The sequence below is a fragment of the Mirounga angustirostris genome, unplaced genomic scaffold (assembly GCF_029215605.1).
Source record: "Mirounga angustirostris isolate CCGP_5_RB_7025 unplaced genomic scaffold, mMirAng1.0.hap1 SCAF_5, whole genome shotgun sequence".
Classification (NCBI taxonomy): domain Eukaryota; kingdom Metazoa; phylum Chordata; class Mammalia; order Carnivora; family Phocidae; genus Mirounga; species Mirounga angustirostris.
The window spans coordinates 170,730,205-170,743,519 of NW_026991713.1; the positions used below are offsets into that span (position 1 = coordinate 170,730,205).

General features: G+C 50.9%; 2 protein-coding genes across 3 annotated transcripts in view; both read left to right on the plus strand.

The window, feature by feature from the left end:
* Positions 1-6,927, plus strand: part of MLXIPL (MLX interacting protein like) — a 38,969-nt gene extending 32,042 nt beyond the window's left edge. The window contains exons 18-19 of one of the 2 annotated variants that reach the window (XR_010411985.1): positions 1,087-5,381; positions 6,816-6,927. The gene's annotated coding sequence lies outside the window, so the exon portion shown is untranslated. Of the gene's footprint in view, positions 1-1,086; positions 5,382-6,815 lie in introns of those variants that run through there. The other variant, XM_064593128.1, reaches the window with a different exon arrangement.
* Positions 5,249-13,009, plus strand: TBL2 (transducin beta like 2). The gene is made up of 7 exons (XM_045875547.3): positions 5,249-5,381; positions 6,816-6,946; positions 7,200-7,384; positions 7,861-8,012; positions 8,352-8,478; positions 8,830-8,982; positions 9,212-13,009. The coding sequence occupies exons 1-7, from the start codon at positions 5,252-5,254 to the stop codon at positions 9,672-9,674; spliced, it is 1,341 nt and encodes a 446-aa protein (XP_045731503.1). The 5' UTR covers positions 5,249-5,251; the 3' UTR covers positions 9,675-13,009.
* The last annotated feature ends 306 nt before the right edge of the window (positions 13,010-13,315 follow it).

The following is a 13,315-nucleotide window of genomic DNA, read 5'->3' on the forward strand; positions in this document are numbered from 1 at the left end:
TAAGTTCTTAACAGAATCCCTCCGGGTGCAAAGCCAAGAATAGGCCACAGTGGGGCAAGGACAGAAGCAGGGAAACCAGTTTTAAGCTGTTGCTATCATCCTGCTCAGAGAGGACAGACACTCGTCCTGGAATTCCTCTCTCCATGACTAGGAAAAGGTTCAGAAAGGCTTACCACCTTCCAAGCTGGAAGAGGGCAGAGCCAAGCCAAGGAGTAGAAGGGACAGGGCCCTCCGCTGGAACCATCCAGAAGGAGAACAGACTGCCACCAGGGGTGGTGACCTCCCCATTAGGCGAGATGTGCAAGCGGGAGGGGGGGCGGCCACTTGGTTGGGATGTCTTAGAAGGAACTGATACTTCGGATGGGGAATTGGGGTGAGTGGCCCCAGTATTTCACTGATTCTTTTATTGAGCTTTGAACAAATCTTTTCTGAGGGCCCGCCGGGAACCAGACGATGGTCTTGGTGCTGGGGATTCTGTTCGCTGCCGGATCCCTCTCCTCATGGGGCTGATTCAAGCCTCTTACATCTCAGGACTTCCACAGATGCTTCTGTGGCCATTGACTTCCCCTCATTTGTGTGGAATCACAACACAGATAACAATACTAACTACACACTCATCTAATGTTTACTCTGTGCCAAGCACTATTTGAAGTACTTTATATACGTATATGAACTCACTTATTGTATATTAACATCTACCTCTAAGGGCCAGTTGTGAGGATTTCAGGGTAAATATATATAAAGTACTTACAACAGTGACTGGCATAACGCACTCTATAAGAGTCATCACGGGCGCCTGGGTGGCTCAGTCGTTAAGCGTCTGCCTTCGGCTCAGGTCATGATCCCGGGATCCTGGGATCAAGTCCCACATCGGGCTCCCTGCTCAGTGGAGAGCCTGCCTCTCCGTTTCCCTCTGCCTGCTTCTCTGCCTGCTTGTGCTATCCATCAAATAAATAAAATATTAAAAAAAAGTTAGCGTAATTATTTATAATCCCCATTTCACAGATGAAAAGTTGAGGCACAGAGAGGTTAACTAGCCCAGGGCTGCTTGGTTACTGTCTGACTCTAGTCTCTGCTTTTACCCAGCTCTCTCTACGGTGCAGGGAACAGGTGCACCCAGGCCTGGAGGGCTATCTGTTGCTGCAGACAAAGGTTTGAAGTGGCTGAGAGGTAAAATCCTAACGGTGGGGGCACCCGGGTGGCTCAGTCGTTAAGCGTCTGCCTTCGGCTCGGGTCACGATCCCAGGGTCCTGGGATCGAGCCCCACATCGGGCTCCCTGCTCAGCGGGGAGCCTGCTTCTCCCTCTCCCACTCCCCCCTGCTTGTGTTCCCTCTCTCGCTGTGTCTCTGTCAAATAAATAAAATCTTTAAAAAAAAAAAATCCTAACGGTGTGCTTTGCTGTTTTTCCCCCACGCACACCCTCCCAGGAATGTCCCCATAAGACATCCCCTTGACCCCCCTTGACCCTGTGTCCCCCCACTAGATGCCACTTTTCCTTGAGAGAGCTATCTATACTTGCTCTCCCTCTCTCCTCCCCTCCCACTCACCCCATCTTTGGTCTCCTCCTCCCCACTTCCACCCCAGCCTCACCCCAAACTGAGTCGCTGTTACTAAGGTCACTTGACTCCCTCATTGCCAAATCCAAATTTGCAGTGCTCTTCCTGCCTTCCCCTGGGCCCTTGGATCTCATTTTTTTTAAAAGATTTTATCTGAGAGAGAGAGCAGAGGGACAGAAGGAGAGGGAGCAGCAGATGACCCCCCCACCCCACACTGAGCAGGGAGCCTGGCGAGGGGCTCAGTTCCAGGACTCTGGGATCATGACCTGAGCTGAAGACAGACGCCTAACCAACTGAGCCACCCAGGCGCCCCAGCTTGGACCTCATTCTAGAACCACCCTTTCCTCATGAATCCAGAATTCTCTCCAGGCTCTCCCTCCTCCCTGACAGTGCCTTCCCAGGGCCTGCTGTGGGAGCCTCTTCTTCCGCCTGACCCTTCCTGGCCCACTTCCTTCTTACTTTGTGGCAAGCCCCAGGTAACAGCATTCCCTTTGGCCTCTCTGCCGAGGATCCACTCTTCTGGATCTGCCCTGCTTTGCCCCTGGAGCTACAAAAGCACATATCCAACTGCCACCCTAACCCCTCCCTTCTTGATGTTTCACAGCTCCCTTTACCTCGAAGGAACCAAAACAGAACTCATCATTTCTTTTTTTTTTTTTTTTAAGATTTTATTTATTTGACAGTGAGAGAGAGAGAGAGCATAAGCAGGGGGAACAGCAGATGGAGAAACAGGCTTCCCGCAGAGCAGGGAGCCTGATGCGGGGCTCGATCCCAGGACCCCGGGATCATGACCTGAGCCGAAGGCAGATGCTTAACGACTAAGCCACTCAGGTGTCCCAGAACTCATCATTTCTGAGACCATAGCCCACAGTCTTCCTCCTCAAAGCTGGTCCTCTTCGTGTTCCCCATCCCCAGGAAGGGTGCCACCATCCAGACACTTATACAAGCTGGAAACAGTCATCTTCAGCTCCTGTCAACATCCCACTGCCCTGTGGTACCTGTTATCAAGGCCTGGCCAGGTGACCTCGTAGGCATCCATCCCCACAGCCACCACCCTGGTCCAACAGAACATCCCCTTCTACGTATAGTCTTGTATTAGTTGGCTGTATCCCTGACAGCTGCTTTTCAAACTTAAATGTGCACTTGAATAACGTGCTTTAAAAAATCTTCACGACCAGACCCAGTCTAGACCAATTAAATCAGAAGCCTTCCGTGTGGAAGGTTCGACCACCAGCATTTCTTAAGTGATTCCAATATGCAACCAAGGTTAAGAACCACTGTAAGAAGATGCTTTGAGCTGCAAATAACAAGTGTCTGGAGCTCAAGTTAGTTAAATTGGTGGATCTTTTTTTTTTTTAAGATTTTATTTATTTATTTGACAGAGACACAGCGAGAGAGGGAATACAAGCAGGGGGAGTGGGAGAGAGAGAAGCAGGCTTTCCACGGAGCAGGGAGCCCGATGTGGGGCTCGATCCCAGAACCCTGGGATTATGACCTGAACTGAAGGCAGACGCTTAACGACTGAGCCACCCAGGCACCCCTAAATTGGTGGATCTTAAACCGTACTATGCATCAGAATCACTTAGCCAGTGGGGCTTTTTAAAATACAGATTGCCGGGGGACCCCACCTCCAGAATTTCTGAGTCAACAGGTCTGGGATGGAGTCTAAGAATTTACATTTACAATGATGCTGGGCCACGGCCATACAGCCAAGTCTCACTGCCCCTGAAAACCCATTGGTAGAGCTCCCAGTAGAGCTCCTTCCCTGGTCTGCCCAGCCTTCCCAAGTCCTGCTTTGTGTCATTGGTTGTCCTTCCACAAGCTAACCTTGGCTTCCAACTGTGACACTTGAGGGTAAGAGCCAGGCCTTATCACCACTGAGTGGCGAGGTAGGAGGAGGATGGGTCTTGGAGTGTAGTGGACCCCGGTTTACCACCCACCCCAATGAGTTGTATCTCTTGCTTCCTTGTTGACCTTGGGTAAGTCACTTGACCTGAGCCTAATTTTTTTTTTCATTTGTTTAATTTCATAGCATCACTGGCCTTAGAGGCTGCTAGAAAAATCAACTAAACTGATGTGGAAGAATTCTGTAGCCTTGACTGAGCTGTCCACAGAGCCCTATTTTTTTCTTCTCCTTGTCCCCCACATCAAAAGATTGGAGTCACAGACAGACCTGCATGTGTTGCCACGTTCACTCTTCTCCTGTGTGATCTGGAAAGTCAATTAATGAGCACCTCCTAGAGCATCAGTTTCCTAATCTGTGGGATGGGAATGGGAGATTAAATTAAATACAAAGCTCCCGGATCAATAAATGTCACATGCAAAATGCTCGGTGAATGAAGTTCTTAAAAGTACAGCTTTGTCGGGACACCTGGCTGGCTCAGTCAGAGGAGCATTTGACTCTTGATCTTAGGGTCGTTGAGTTTGAGCCCCACGTTGGGTGTAGAGATTGCTTAAATAAATAAACTAAAAAAAAAAAAGTATAGCTTTGTCTCTAGGTGATATAGTGGTTCATGGCTGGTCTACAGTTCTAAATAGCAAATTAAGGAGGAAAAGCCCCAGGATGTTCTGGACACCCCCTCCCAGCTGTCCCCACCCCACTGCCCACAGCTGAGTCAATGACAACCTCCCCCCCGCCCCCCCCCCCCCCCCCCCCGCCCCGGACCAAGGACAAAAGGGAAGGAAATGAGGCCACACTCCATCTGCTCTCTGACTGGATCTATGTCCTCAACCGAGCTTATGGATGTATCTGTCTGTCACCTGGTCTCTGCACCAGCCCTTCTCTTTAGAGGGTCCTTCTAAAGGCCCGAGAACCTGCACTCTCAGGAGAGGTTCCCTGGTGGGCACGGAAACCTTTGAATCTGGAATCCCTGACCCTGGTATTTCAACTCACTCTGCGCTGCAGGGCTGGGAGGCCCACGGGGCACTGCTCCTTGTTCTGAGAACACTCTCTTTCCAGCCAAGCAGGTCTAATTCAAATCCTATCAATTAGCTCTGTAGACCGTATCAATGCCAATTTCCCGGTTTTGGTATCGCACTATTGCTACGTGAGACGTTACCACTGGAGGAAACCGGGTGAAGGTACGGGGAACCTTCCTGTTGGCTTTCCCAAACTCCTTGTGAATCTATAATTTCAAAATAAAAACATCTCGTTAAAAATCTTTTCAAGTTCCTCTCCACTCTCCAGGCCACCCCTAAGTCTAGGTCCTTATCACTTTCCTCTTGGATCCTAGCAACCGCCTCCTGATTTTCCTTCTGTCTTTGGTCTTGGCACACACTGGTCCATCCAGACGGTCTCATCCCCGCCTTGCCTCCTCGAAAGGATCCACCGTGGAGATGGCTGGAACAGCGCCTTTAATAAACGATTATCAGTAAATTACTCAAGAGGATGACTCGGCAGAGCCTTCAGATCTTGCCCTCGAGCGAGCTTCGCAAGCCAAACACCAGAAGAGCCGAGCCCCGCCCCTCGGAACGCTCCAACGATCAGGCCCCGCCCCGCGAGACGAGCCAACGGCCAAGCCCCGCCCCTAGGGACGCCCCAACGGTCAGGCCCCGCCCCCACGGTGCCCAACGGCCAGACCCCGCCCCTCGGGACGGGCCAACGGCCAGACCCCGCCCCGCGTGCGTGCGCGGCCCCGCGGAGGCGTGCCGGCGCCAGCGTAGTGGGAGGCTGAGGTGGCAGCGCCCTGCCAACATGGAGCTGCCGCAGATGCCGGAGCTGATGGGCCTGTCGCTGTTTCTCGGGTTGCTGGCCCTGGTGGCGACGGCGGCGGTAGCGCGGGGTTGGCTGCGCGCGGAGGAGGAGACGTGCAGCCGGTCCGCCGGTTAGTGGAGCGGGCACGGGGCTGGTGGGGACGACCCGCGGGGACCTCGCTCCCGGCCTCCCGGTGGTCGGACGTGCGGTTTGGGCCCGCAGGGGTGCCGCGGATCCCCGGGGCCTCAGTTTCTCCTGTGAAGTGAACTTCGCTTCCGGAGACGAGGTTCCGGCTCGCCGTGCTGGTCGCGCCCGTAATTACAAGCTGGGTCCCGCGCTGCCGCTTTCGCGGTGGCCGAGGCCAGGGAGCTGTCCGGCTCAGCCTCCGCGTCTCCCCGGAGTTGCTACGAGAGCGCTTGCAAACTCTCGAGCGCGCTACTTGCTCCTTATTTTAGGGAAGCGAGGAGGGCTGAGGGGAGACGGACACGCATTTGTAAGCACTCCGACTAGTTCTCAATAGGTGGGGGGTGGGGTGGATTTTTCCTTTAGGGAGCACGCTGTCGCGTAAGGGAGAAGAACATCCGAAAATGTAAGTGAAAAATAGAGTGTAATGGGTTTCAGGGAGGAGGTCCGTACTAGCAACGGGAAACCCAAGGCCGGGAGTGGTCAGCCTTGCTTTTTTTGGGGGGGGGGGCGGGTCAAGGAAATCTTCACTGAGTAGGAAACACGTGGCGTGCGGTCTTGAAGGATGGATGTGTCAGTTTGGCCACGGAGGGAGGAAGAACATCGCTGGCAAAGGCAACGTGCATGAAGGCAGGCAGTTCTCAAAGGGCGTTTGATGGGACTCTGACCTGAGGGGGAGGAGAGCGCTGGCGGGACAAGGCTGGAGAGGGCAGATGGTGGTGGTCTCTGTACCTGGGCCTCAGGAGTTTATTTCCTGTAGGAATTGAGGGGCATCTGCAGTAATCTAACACATGCCAGCTTTGCACCTGGCCTGATTCTCAATGAAAATAGCTATTTTATGCAAAAGTGGCTGGCACCATTCCCGGCTCAGGGTTGGTGCTCAACAGGTGTTGACTACCCACCTCTCATCCCTGAGTTCTCTCTGGGAGTCCTCTGAGCCTTTAATTCTTATGTTGGGTAATCATAGCTTCTCTTTAAGGAAACCAGGGCCCAGAGCAATTAAGTAACTTGCCCAAGGCCAGGGCCACCAGAGTTGGTTGTGCACGTTCTTCCCTACCTAGGGATGTCTGCCCAACACTCTGCACTTGGCTGGCCATGCTGTGTACCCACTGAGCTGCGCCGACGCCTTTTCTAGTTTGCATTGAGGTGCTGTATGGACTAACAGCAAGCAGTCTCCTCAAGATCACTCAGTGGTAGAGATGCAATCCAAACCCAGTCTGATTCCAAAGCCCCTGTTTTTGTCCACATCACTGTGTCTTCTCGAGCTTGGGACCCTCTCTGGTCCTGTCTTGCTGCTCCGCTCAATGCCTGGCCAATCATAGATGGTCAGAAATGCTTAGTGAGTGAGTGAATGGGTAGATGACACGGCCCCTCCTCATAGGCCAAAAAGCAAATGGATTGCCACTTGACAAGTCCTTGAGATCCAAGAAGCAGAAACAGCATCAACGAATTCGCAAGGAGAAGCCTCAACAGCACAACTTCACTCACCGCCTCCTGGCTGGGGCACTGAAGGTACATGGGTACCCATACTCAGCACACATATACAGAGACACTCCCCCGCCCCGCCCCCCCACGCCCCCGCAGACTATTCCTCATTAGTATTCTGTGCACATGACAGACTCTTCTGCCTCTGACCAAAATCACTGGGGATGCCTCATCCTGCGCCTCCTCATCACATCCCATCAGCAGCTTGCCGTTAATCCAGGCAGCAGACCCCATCTGCCCAAGGGGTCCCTGTTCATACTTCCTGCAACCCTTCCCTTAGAGCCACAGTGGGAACATATCTTGCATGGACTTTAGCAGCAATGGCAAGTACCTGGCCACCTGTGCAGATGATCGCACCGTCCGCATCTGGAGTACCAAGGACTTCCTGCAGCGGGAACATCGCAGCATGAGAGCCAATGTGGAGCTGGACCATGCCACCCTGGTGCGCTTCAGCCCTGACTGCAGGTGGGACTCAGCTTTGCCTGCAGAAGCCCAGCTCCAGGCTTATGTCCTTCCCATACCTGACTTGGAATAGCGAGGGGGGACCCTGGATCTCCCTGGGGGTGGCAGAAAGACTATCTGGACAGCTTGAGCAGTGCCTGGGGCTCCCTGGAGGTCTCTGCATTTTGCACAGCAGGGAAGCAGAGAGAGGAAGATGTGTTCCTACTTGGGAAGTACCAAACAAAGTCTGGCTCCAGATTCATCTTGGAAGCTGTTATAATGGTTTTCTAAACTCTAGAGAGACACAGGAGGAGCCAAAGCTATGAGAGTCCTATCTTCTAAAGTGTATTAAGAGGTTTTGAACCAAGGGGTTAAGTTGCAGGGCTGGACTGGGGCATGAAGGAAGACCCATGATTTTCCTCAGAGCCTAGCATGGGAACTGGCACACATAGGCTTCCATGTCCAAACGAACGAGTGCCTTGTCTGGTACCTGTCTCTAGAGCCTTCATCATCTGGCTGGCCAATGGAGACACCCTTCGTGTCTTCAAGATGACCAAGCGAGAGGATGGGGGCTATACCTTCACAGCCAACCCAGAGGACTTTCCTAAAAAGCACAAGGCACCCATCATCAACATTGGCATTGCGGACACAGGTAAGAGGCATTCAGAGAGTGGAGCTTACCTAAGACTAGAAGAAGTAGCACCAGTTATTTGCTGAATGAGTTAACGCTGCCTGAGAGTTATGCTAGACCTAGTATGACAAAGGGGCTCTGGCTCTGGGCTCCCCTGGAGTCCCAGAGCCACAGCAGGTCCCCAGGGGAGGCAGGTAAGACCCGCAGTCTTGAGCAAAATCCTTATCTGTGGGGACCCTTGGCTTAGGAGAGGAGCATGGATATTTGAGGCAGCAGAGGCCATTGTAAGTGTCTCCTTAGAGAATGAGACTTGGTCAGGTTATTGACCTCAGTTCATGTCACCCTCCCCTCCCCTCTCAGGGAAGTTCATCATGACTGCTTCCGGTGACACGACTATCCTCATCTGGAATCTGAAAGGTCGTGTGCTGTCTACCATCAACACCAACCAGATGAACAATACCCATGCTGCTATCTCCCCCTGTAGCAGGTGAGGAAGGAGGGACTTGGCATCTGGGATGGGCAGAAGTTGTGGCCAGGGACAGAGCAGAGAGCCAATTTCAAATAGTGGAAAGAGCATACGATGTGGAATCTGGATGCCTAGATCCAAGTCCTTAGTCTCTCTTCATCTATAGTTTTTAAAAGGCTGGGGTGGGCGTATTATGTATCTTATAGCGTGGTCATGAGGATGAACTGAGGTCCTGTGTATAAAAGTGGTTTTAAAAGGCACAGCGTTATTTACACATATGATTATTAACTTACTCAGGAATGAGGTTTAGTGGGTTGGCAGAAATGAGATGCTCTTAAAATTAAGTTGTAAAGGAACCTGGTTGTGTGGCAGGTTTGTGGCCTCGTGTGGCTTCACCCCAGATGTAAAAGTTTGGGAAATCTGCTTTGGGAAAAAAAGCGACTTCCAGGAGGTTGTGCGAGCCTTTGAACTGAAGGGGCACTCTGCAGCCGTCCACTTCTTCGCTTTCTCCAATGACTCCCGCAGGTGAGTGCATCCTCTCTGACGTCTTACCGGTGGCTCTCAGCCCCTCTTGGCAACCGGGGCCCTTTTGCCTATCTCTGTAGCAGCTCTGCAGTAGGTAGAGTGCCTGGCCTTCAGCAGGAAGTAGGCCCAGTGGTGCAGTTGGCTTCCTAGCTGGAACCCCTCATGCCGTCCCAGTGCCCTCCCTGCCCAGGGTGTGTTGGGGCTAGAGCCGTGATTTTCCATGCTGCAGGATGGCCTCGGTCTCCAAGGACGGTACGTGGAAACTGTGGGACACAGATGTGGAATACAAGAAGCAGCAGGATCCCTACTTGCTGAGGACAGGCTGCTTTGGAGAGGCGAGCACCATGCCATGCCGCCTGGCACTCTCCCCTGACGCCCAGGTCTTGGCCTTGGCCAGTGGCAGCAGTATTCATCTCTACAACACCCGGCGGGGTGAGAAGGAAGAGTGCTTTGAGCAGGTCCATGGGGAGTGTATCGCTGACTTGTCCTTTGACATCACCGGCCGGCTTCTGGCCTCCTGTGGGGACCGCGCAGTGCGGCTTTTCCACAACACCCCTGGCCACCGGGCAGTGGTGGAGGAAATGCAGGGCCTCCTGAAGCGGGCCTCCAACGAGAGCACCCGGCAGAGGCTGCAGCAGCAGCTGACCCAGGCCCAGGAGGCGCTGAGAGGCCTGGGTGCCTTGAAGAAATGACTCTGGGAGGGTCTGGCAGGAAGGGTCTGGCATGCTGCCGCCAGCACGGCTGCCACTTTTCTTCCCAGCTACTCCCCAGCTGGAAACCTTTTGAAAGGCGTATTCTGATTTTCTCGGTGGTGGCTCCTCTCTCCCTTTTCCCCATTGAAACTATTCTTGCTTACTTTGATCTCTCTCTCTCTTCTTGCCTGTTGTGACTCCTGGCCTTACTTGACCTCCCAGTCTAATAACCAAGGTGCTTCTCTTTCTCCTGGGCCCAAGGGATGGAATCTGTCTTCACCAGGCACGGAGGGAAAGAGTAAATTGAAGAGAGAGAGGACATGGCCTTGACCTTGTGGCAACACACCCTCGTACCCAAAGGAGTTTGTAATTGTGGAGGCAAAACCTAGGGGACACCTGAGTACTAACCAGCAGTGTTGGCAGGGTTGGGAGCCTGGGATACCATTCAGTGACAGAACTGTCGTGTGGTGTCAGGGAAGGGCTAGTCTTAATCCAGGCGAAGCTCCTAACTCTATCGAAAAGGAATTAAGGGATTCCATTCTGTGCCTCAGTTTTTTGGTTTTTTTTTTTAAGATTTTTTTAATTTATTTGAGACAGAGAGAATGAGAGAGAGAGAGCACACGAGAGGGGGGAGGGTCAGAGGCAGAAGCAGGCTCCCTGCTGAGCAGGGAGCCCGATGCGGGACTCGATCCAGGGACTCCAGGATCATGACCTGAGCCGAAGGCAGTCGCTTAACCAACTGAGCCACCCAGGCGCCCCTGTGCCTCAGTTTTTTTAATTTGAAAATAGAGAATGATTTTTTTCTTGACCTGCTTATTAGAAAGGTATTGTGAAGGTATGCACGTATAAAGTCCCTAGATTTGGAAGAAAAGTGGAAAAGAGTAGTAATATATGTTGTCTGTCGGCCAATCTCACTAACTACCGGGTAAAAGTGGGACTCGGTGTAGTTTCAAACTAAATTAAAGGGGAAGAAATACATCTCTTGGGAAGGCGAAGTTTCTGGAACTTGATCATACATGTTGTATCTGGTTCTGCTTTAAGTTGGGTAGAGGAATCATAGGAATCCAAGATTGGACTCCTGTCTTCAAGGTGATATCCTCTTTAAGGGGATCTCTTTTCAGTTTGTCAGGTATTTCGGTGCCTGCTCTGTGCTCAGCACTGCACGAGGCACTGGAGATAAATACGAACAAGACATGATCGCTGCCATCAGAGATGGCTGGTGGGAGAGAGGGACATGTGGCTGTTAAGTGCTTTTTGCTAGTTAATTCATAGCTATAGACGCTGCTGTAAAAGTCAAGGCAAGAGAGAGGATTGAATCAGGATGTAGGCGATGGATTTGAAATTGAAGGGATAGAGTTGGTAAGAGATGAGGCATTTCAAAGTTCAAACGTTTTGGATTTGAGACTGCTTGAATGTGGGAGAAGGAAAATGAGGATCCAGGGAGACTTGAATCTTGGCAAAATGTATTCCTCTGAAATCACATTCTTGCTGTCTCTCTCCCTAAAATCAGGGCCACCCCTAGACATCCCCAACTCATAAATGTTTGAACAAGGCACAACCTTGAAGTTACCCCTAATGACTCCCTTTTTCATTAATCCCTCCGGTATGCTCCCACTCCTACCATCCACTCCATCAGAAAATTCTTTTGGTTAGACTCAGGATATACCTGAATCTGCTTCTCTCCATCTTTTCTGTTACCATCCTGGTCCGAGCCACTGTCACCTACTGGACTGTGATAAGGTAGCTTCCTCACTGATCCCCCTGCTTCCTCTCTCGCCTCGTTAAGTCGCTCTCTACGTAGCAGAGTGATTTTTGAAAATGTAAACCAGATCACATTGTTCCCAAGCAAAAACCTTCCAGAGGCTTCCCATTGCACTTGGAATAAAATCCAAAATTCTCATCATGGCCTACAAGGTCCTGTGTAATCTGGCTTCCTTCCTCTGTGATCTCGTGACCGCTCTCCTAGCCACCCCAACCTTGCTGTTACGGATTTGACCAAGCCAAGTTCTGTCCTGCCTCAGGCGGAAGCTGTGCTTGTGCGTTTCCCTCTGCTTGGAAGCCTTTTTCTTTTCTGTTGGCAGACTTGTCGTGCTTGTCATTATTCAGGTCTCCCTTTCAATTACACTTCAGAGAGAGCCTCCCTGACCACCCAGTCTGAAGTAGCCTTTTCCACCAATCATACCACACCTGTCACATTAGCTTACTTTATTTATTTTGTAGTGACCTAATGCTATCTGAAATCATCTTGTTTGGATATATGTTTGCTCCAGGGGTTTCGGCTGAAATGCTTATGGATGTCAAGGGGAAAATGCAAATGCATGCGTGGGGCCACAATGGCCTGGGTGTAAGATGGTGGAAAATGGGGGGAAACTGAAGTGATCTCTAGAGGGCAGGTGTCCGGGGTGAGGGGTAGGGGTGGCTGCGACTTATTATTTAGGAATCCAGCAGAAGTTGCTTGTTTGAGAGAAGCTAGAAGTTGGCGATTTATTATAAAAACAAAAATTAAACACTGTGGACCAAACAGAACACTAACGTGGGCCAGATGCCGCCCACCAATCTCTCACTGGCAGCTTCTGGATTGTTCATTAAGCTACAGAAATGTGAGCTCCACAGGGGCAGAATCTTTGTCTTATTTGCTCTGTATCCCCAAGCACAATACCAGGGACAGAGTAAGCACTCAATAAATATTGAAGTCAAATCGGGGGGGCAGTTAGCAGACATTTGATACCCTCTGTGTGCATCATCCCACTCAATTTCCATTGTGGTTTTATGCTTTTGATAACAGACTTCTGGTTAATAATGCTATGCACATGGGTCCCGGTGAACAGTTGCTTTCAGGTTGTCAGAAAAATGAGGCTAAAACACTGCTTTGCATATCTGTTTGGCTCTGGCTTTACTCTTCACTGGGTATCCGGGAGGCAAGTGACCGTAGTATGTTGAGTTACTGAAGTCAGACGTCTTTGGCTTCAGGTTTGGCCGGGTCACTTAACTTGAGACCTTGAGCAGATAGATCACTGGGCGTCTGAGTTTGTTTCCTCCTCTGTAAAATGGGAATAAATCCTGTTCTGAGGGCCTTGCAGGGCCGTGAGTATCTAATGAGATGAGTGAAGCCCTACAAAAAAGTCGTCACAGACTTCCTGAGGACACCGCTCCTCTCACTAATGTTGAGGCTGCTTCGCATGGAGAAGGTATCTGGATATTAACCTAGAGCAGAGGCCGCCGCGTGTTTTTGATTAAAACTCTGTGTGAAGGCAGCATTAACATTTTAGTATTACTATCTCAACTTCTGTGGGTTTGCAATTTTTCAAAATAAAAGGCCGGGAATATATTTTCAATGGTGGTATATAGCCTATTTTTATCAGTCATCAAAAATAGAACACAATACTTAAACCACAAAGGTGCACATTTAAAGCCCTATTGATAGTCTTGGTCAATTTCCATCAAAGTAAGAAGGCTCCTCCTATTCAAGATTGTCCTGTAATTGGAGATTACAGGTGGTGAGTAGGAAACACATACTGTCGTGATGAGTCATCAGTGATAGTAGATTATCTCAGGTTAGATAGACTGAACATTGCCCCAAATTGGCCACAGATCTAGTAACATAATAATTTGGGGGTTCATGTACTTCTCTACACAATTGC

Bases quoted from the DNA above. Each gene is read 5' to 3' on its own strand.
- TBL2 (XM_045875547.3), top strand. From the start codon at position 5,252: ATGGAGCTGCCGCAGATGCCGGAGCTGATGGGCCTGTCGCTGTTTCTC. The intron at 6,947-7,199 runs GTACATGGGTAC...CCCTTCCCTTAG, and splicing joins TCCTGGCTGGGGCACTGAAG to AGCCACAGTGGGAACATATC. The intron at 8,013-8,351 runs GTAAGAGGCATT...CTCCCCTCTCAG, and splicing joins CATTGGCATTGCGGACACAG to GGAAGTTCATCATGACTGCT.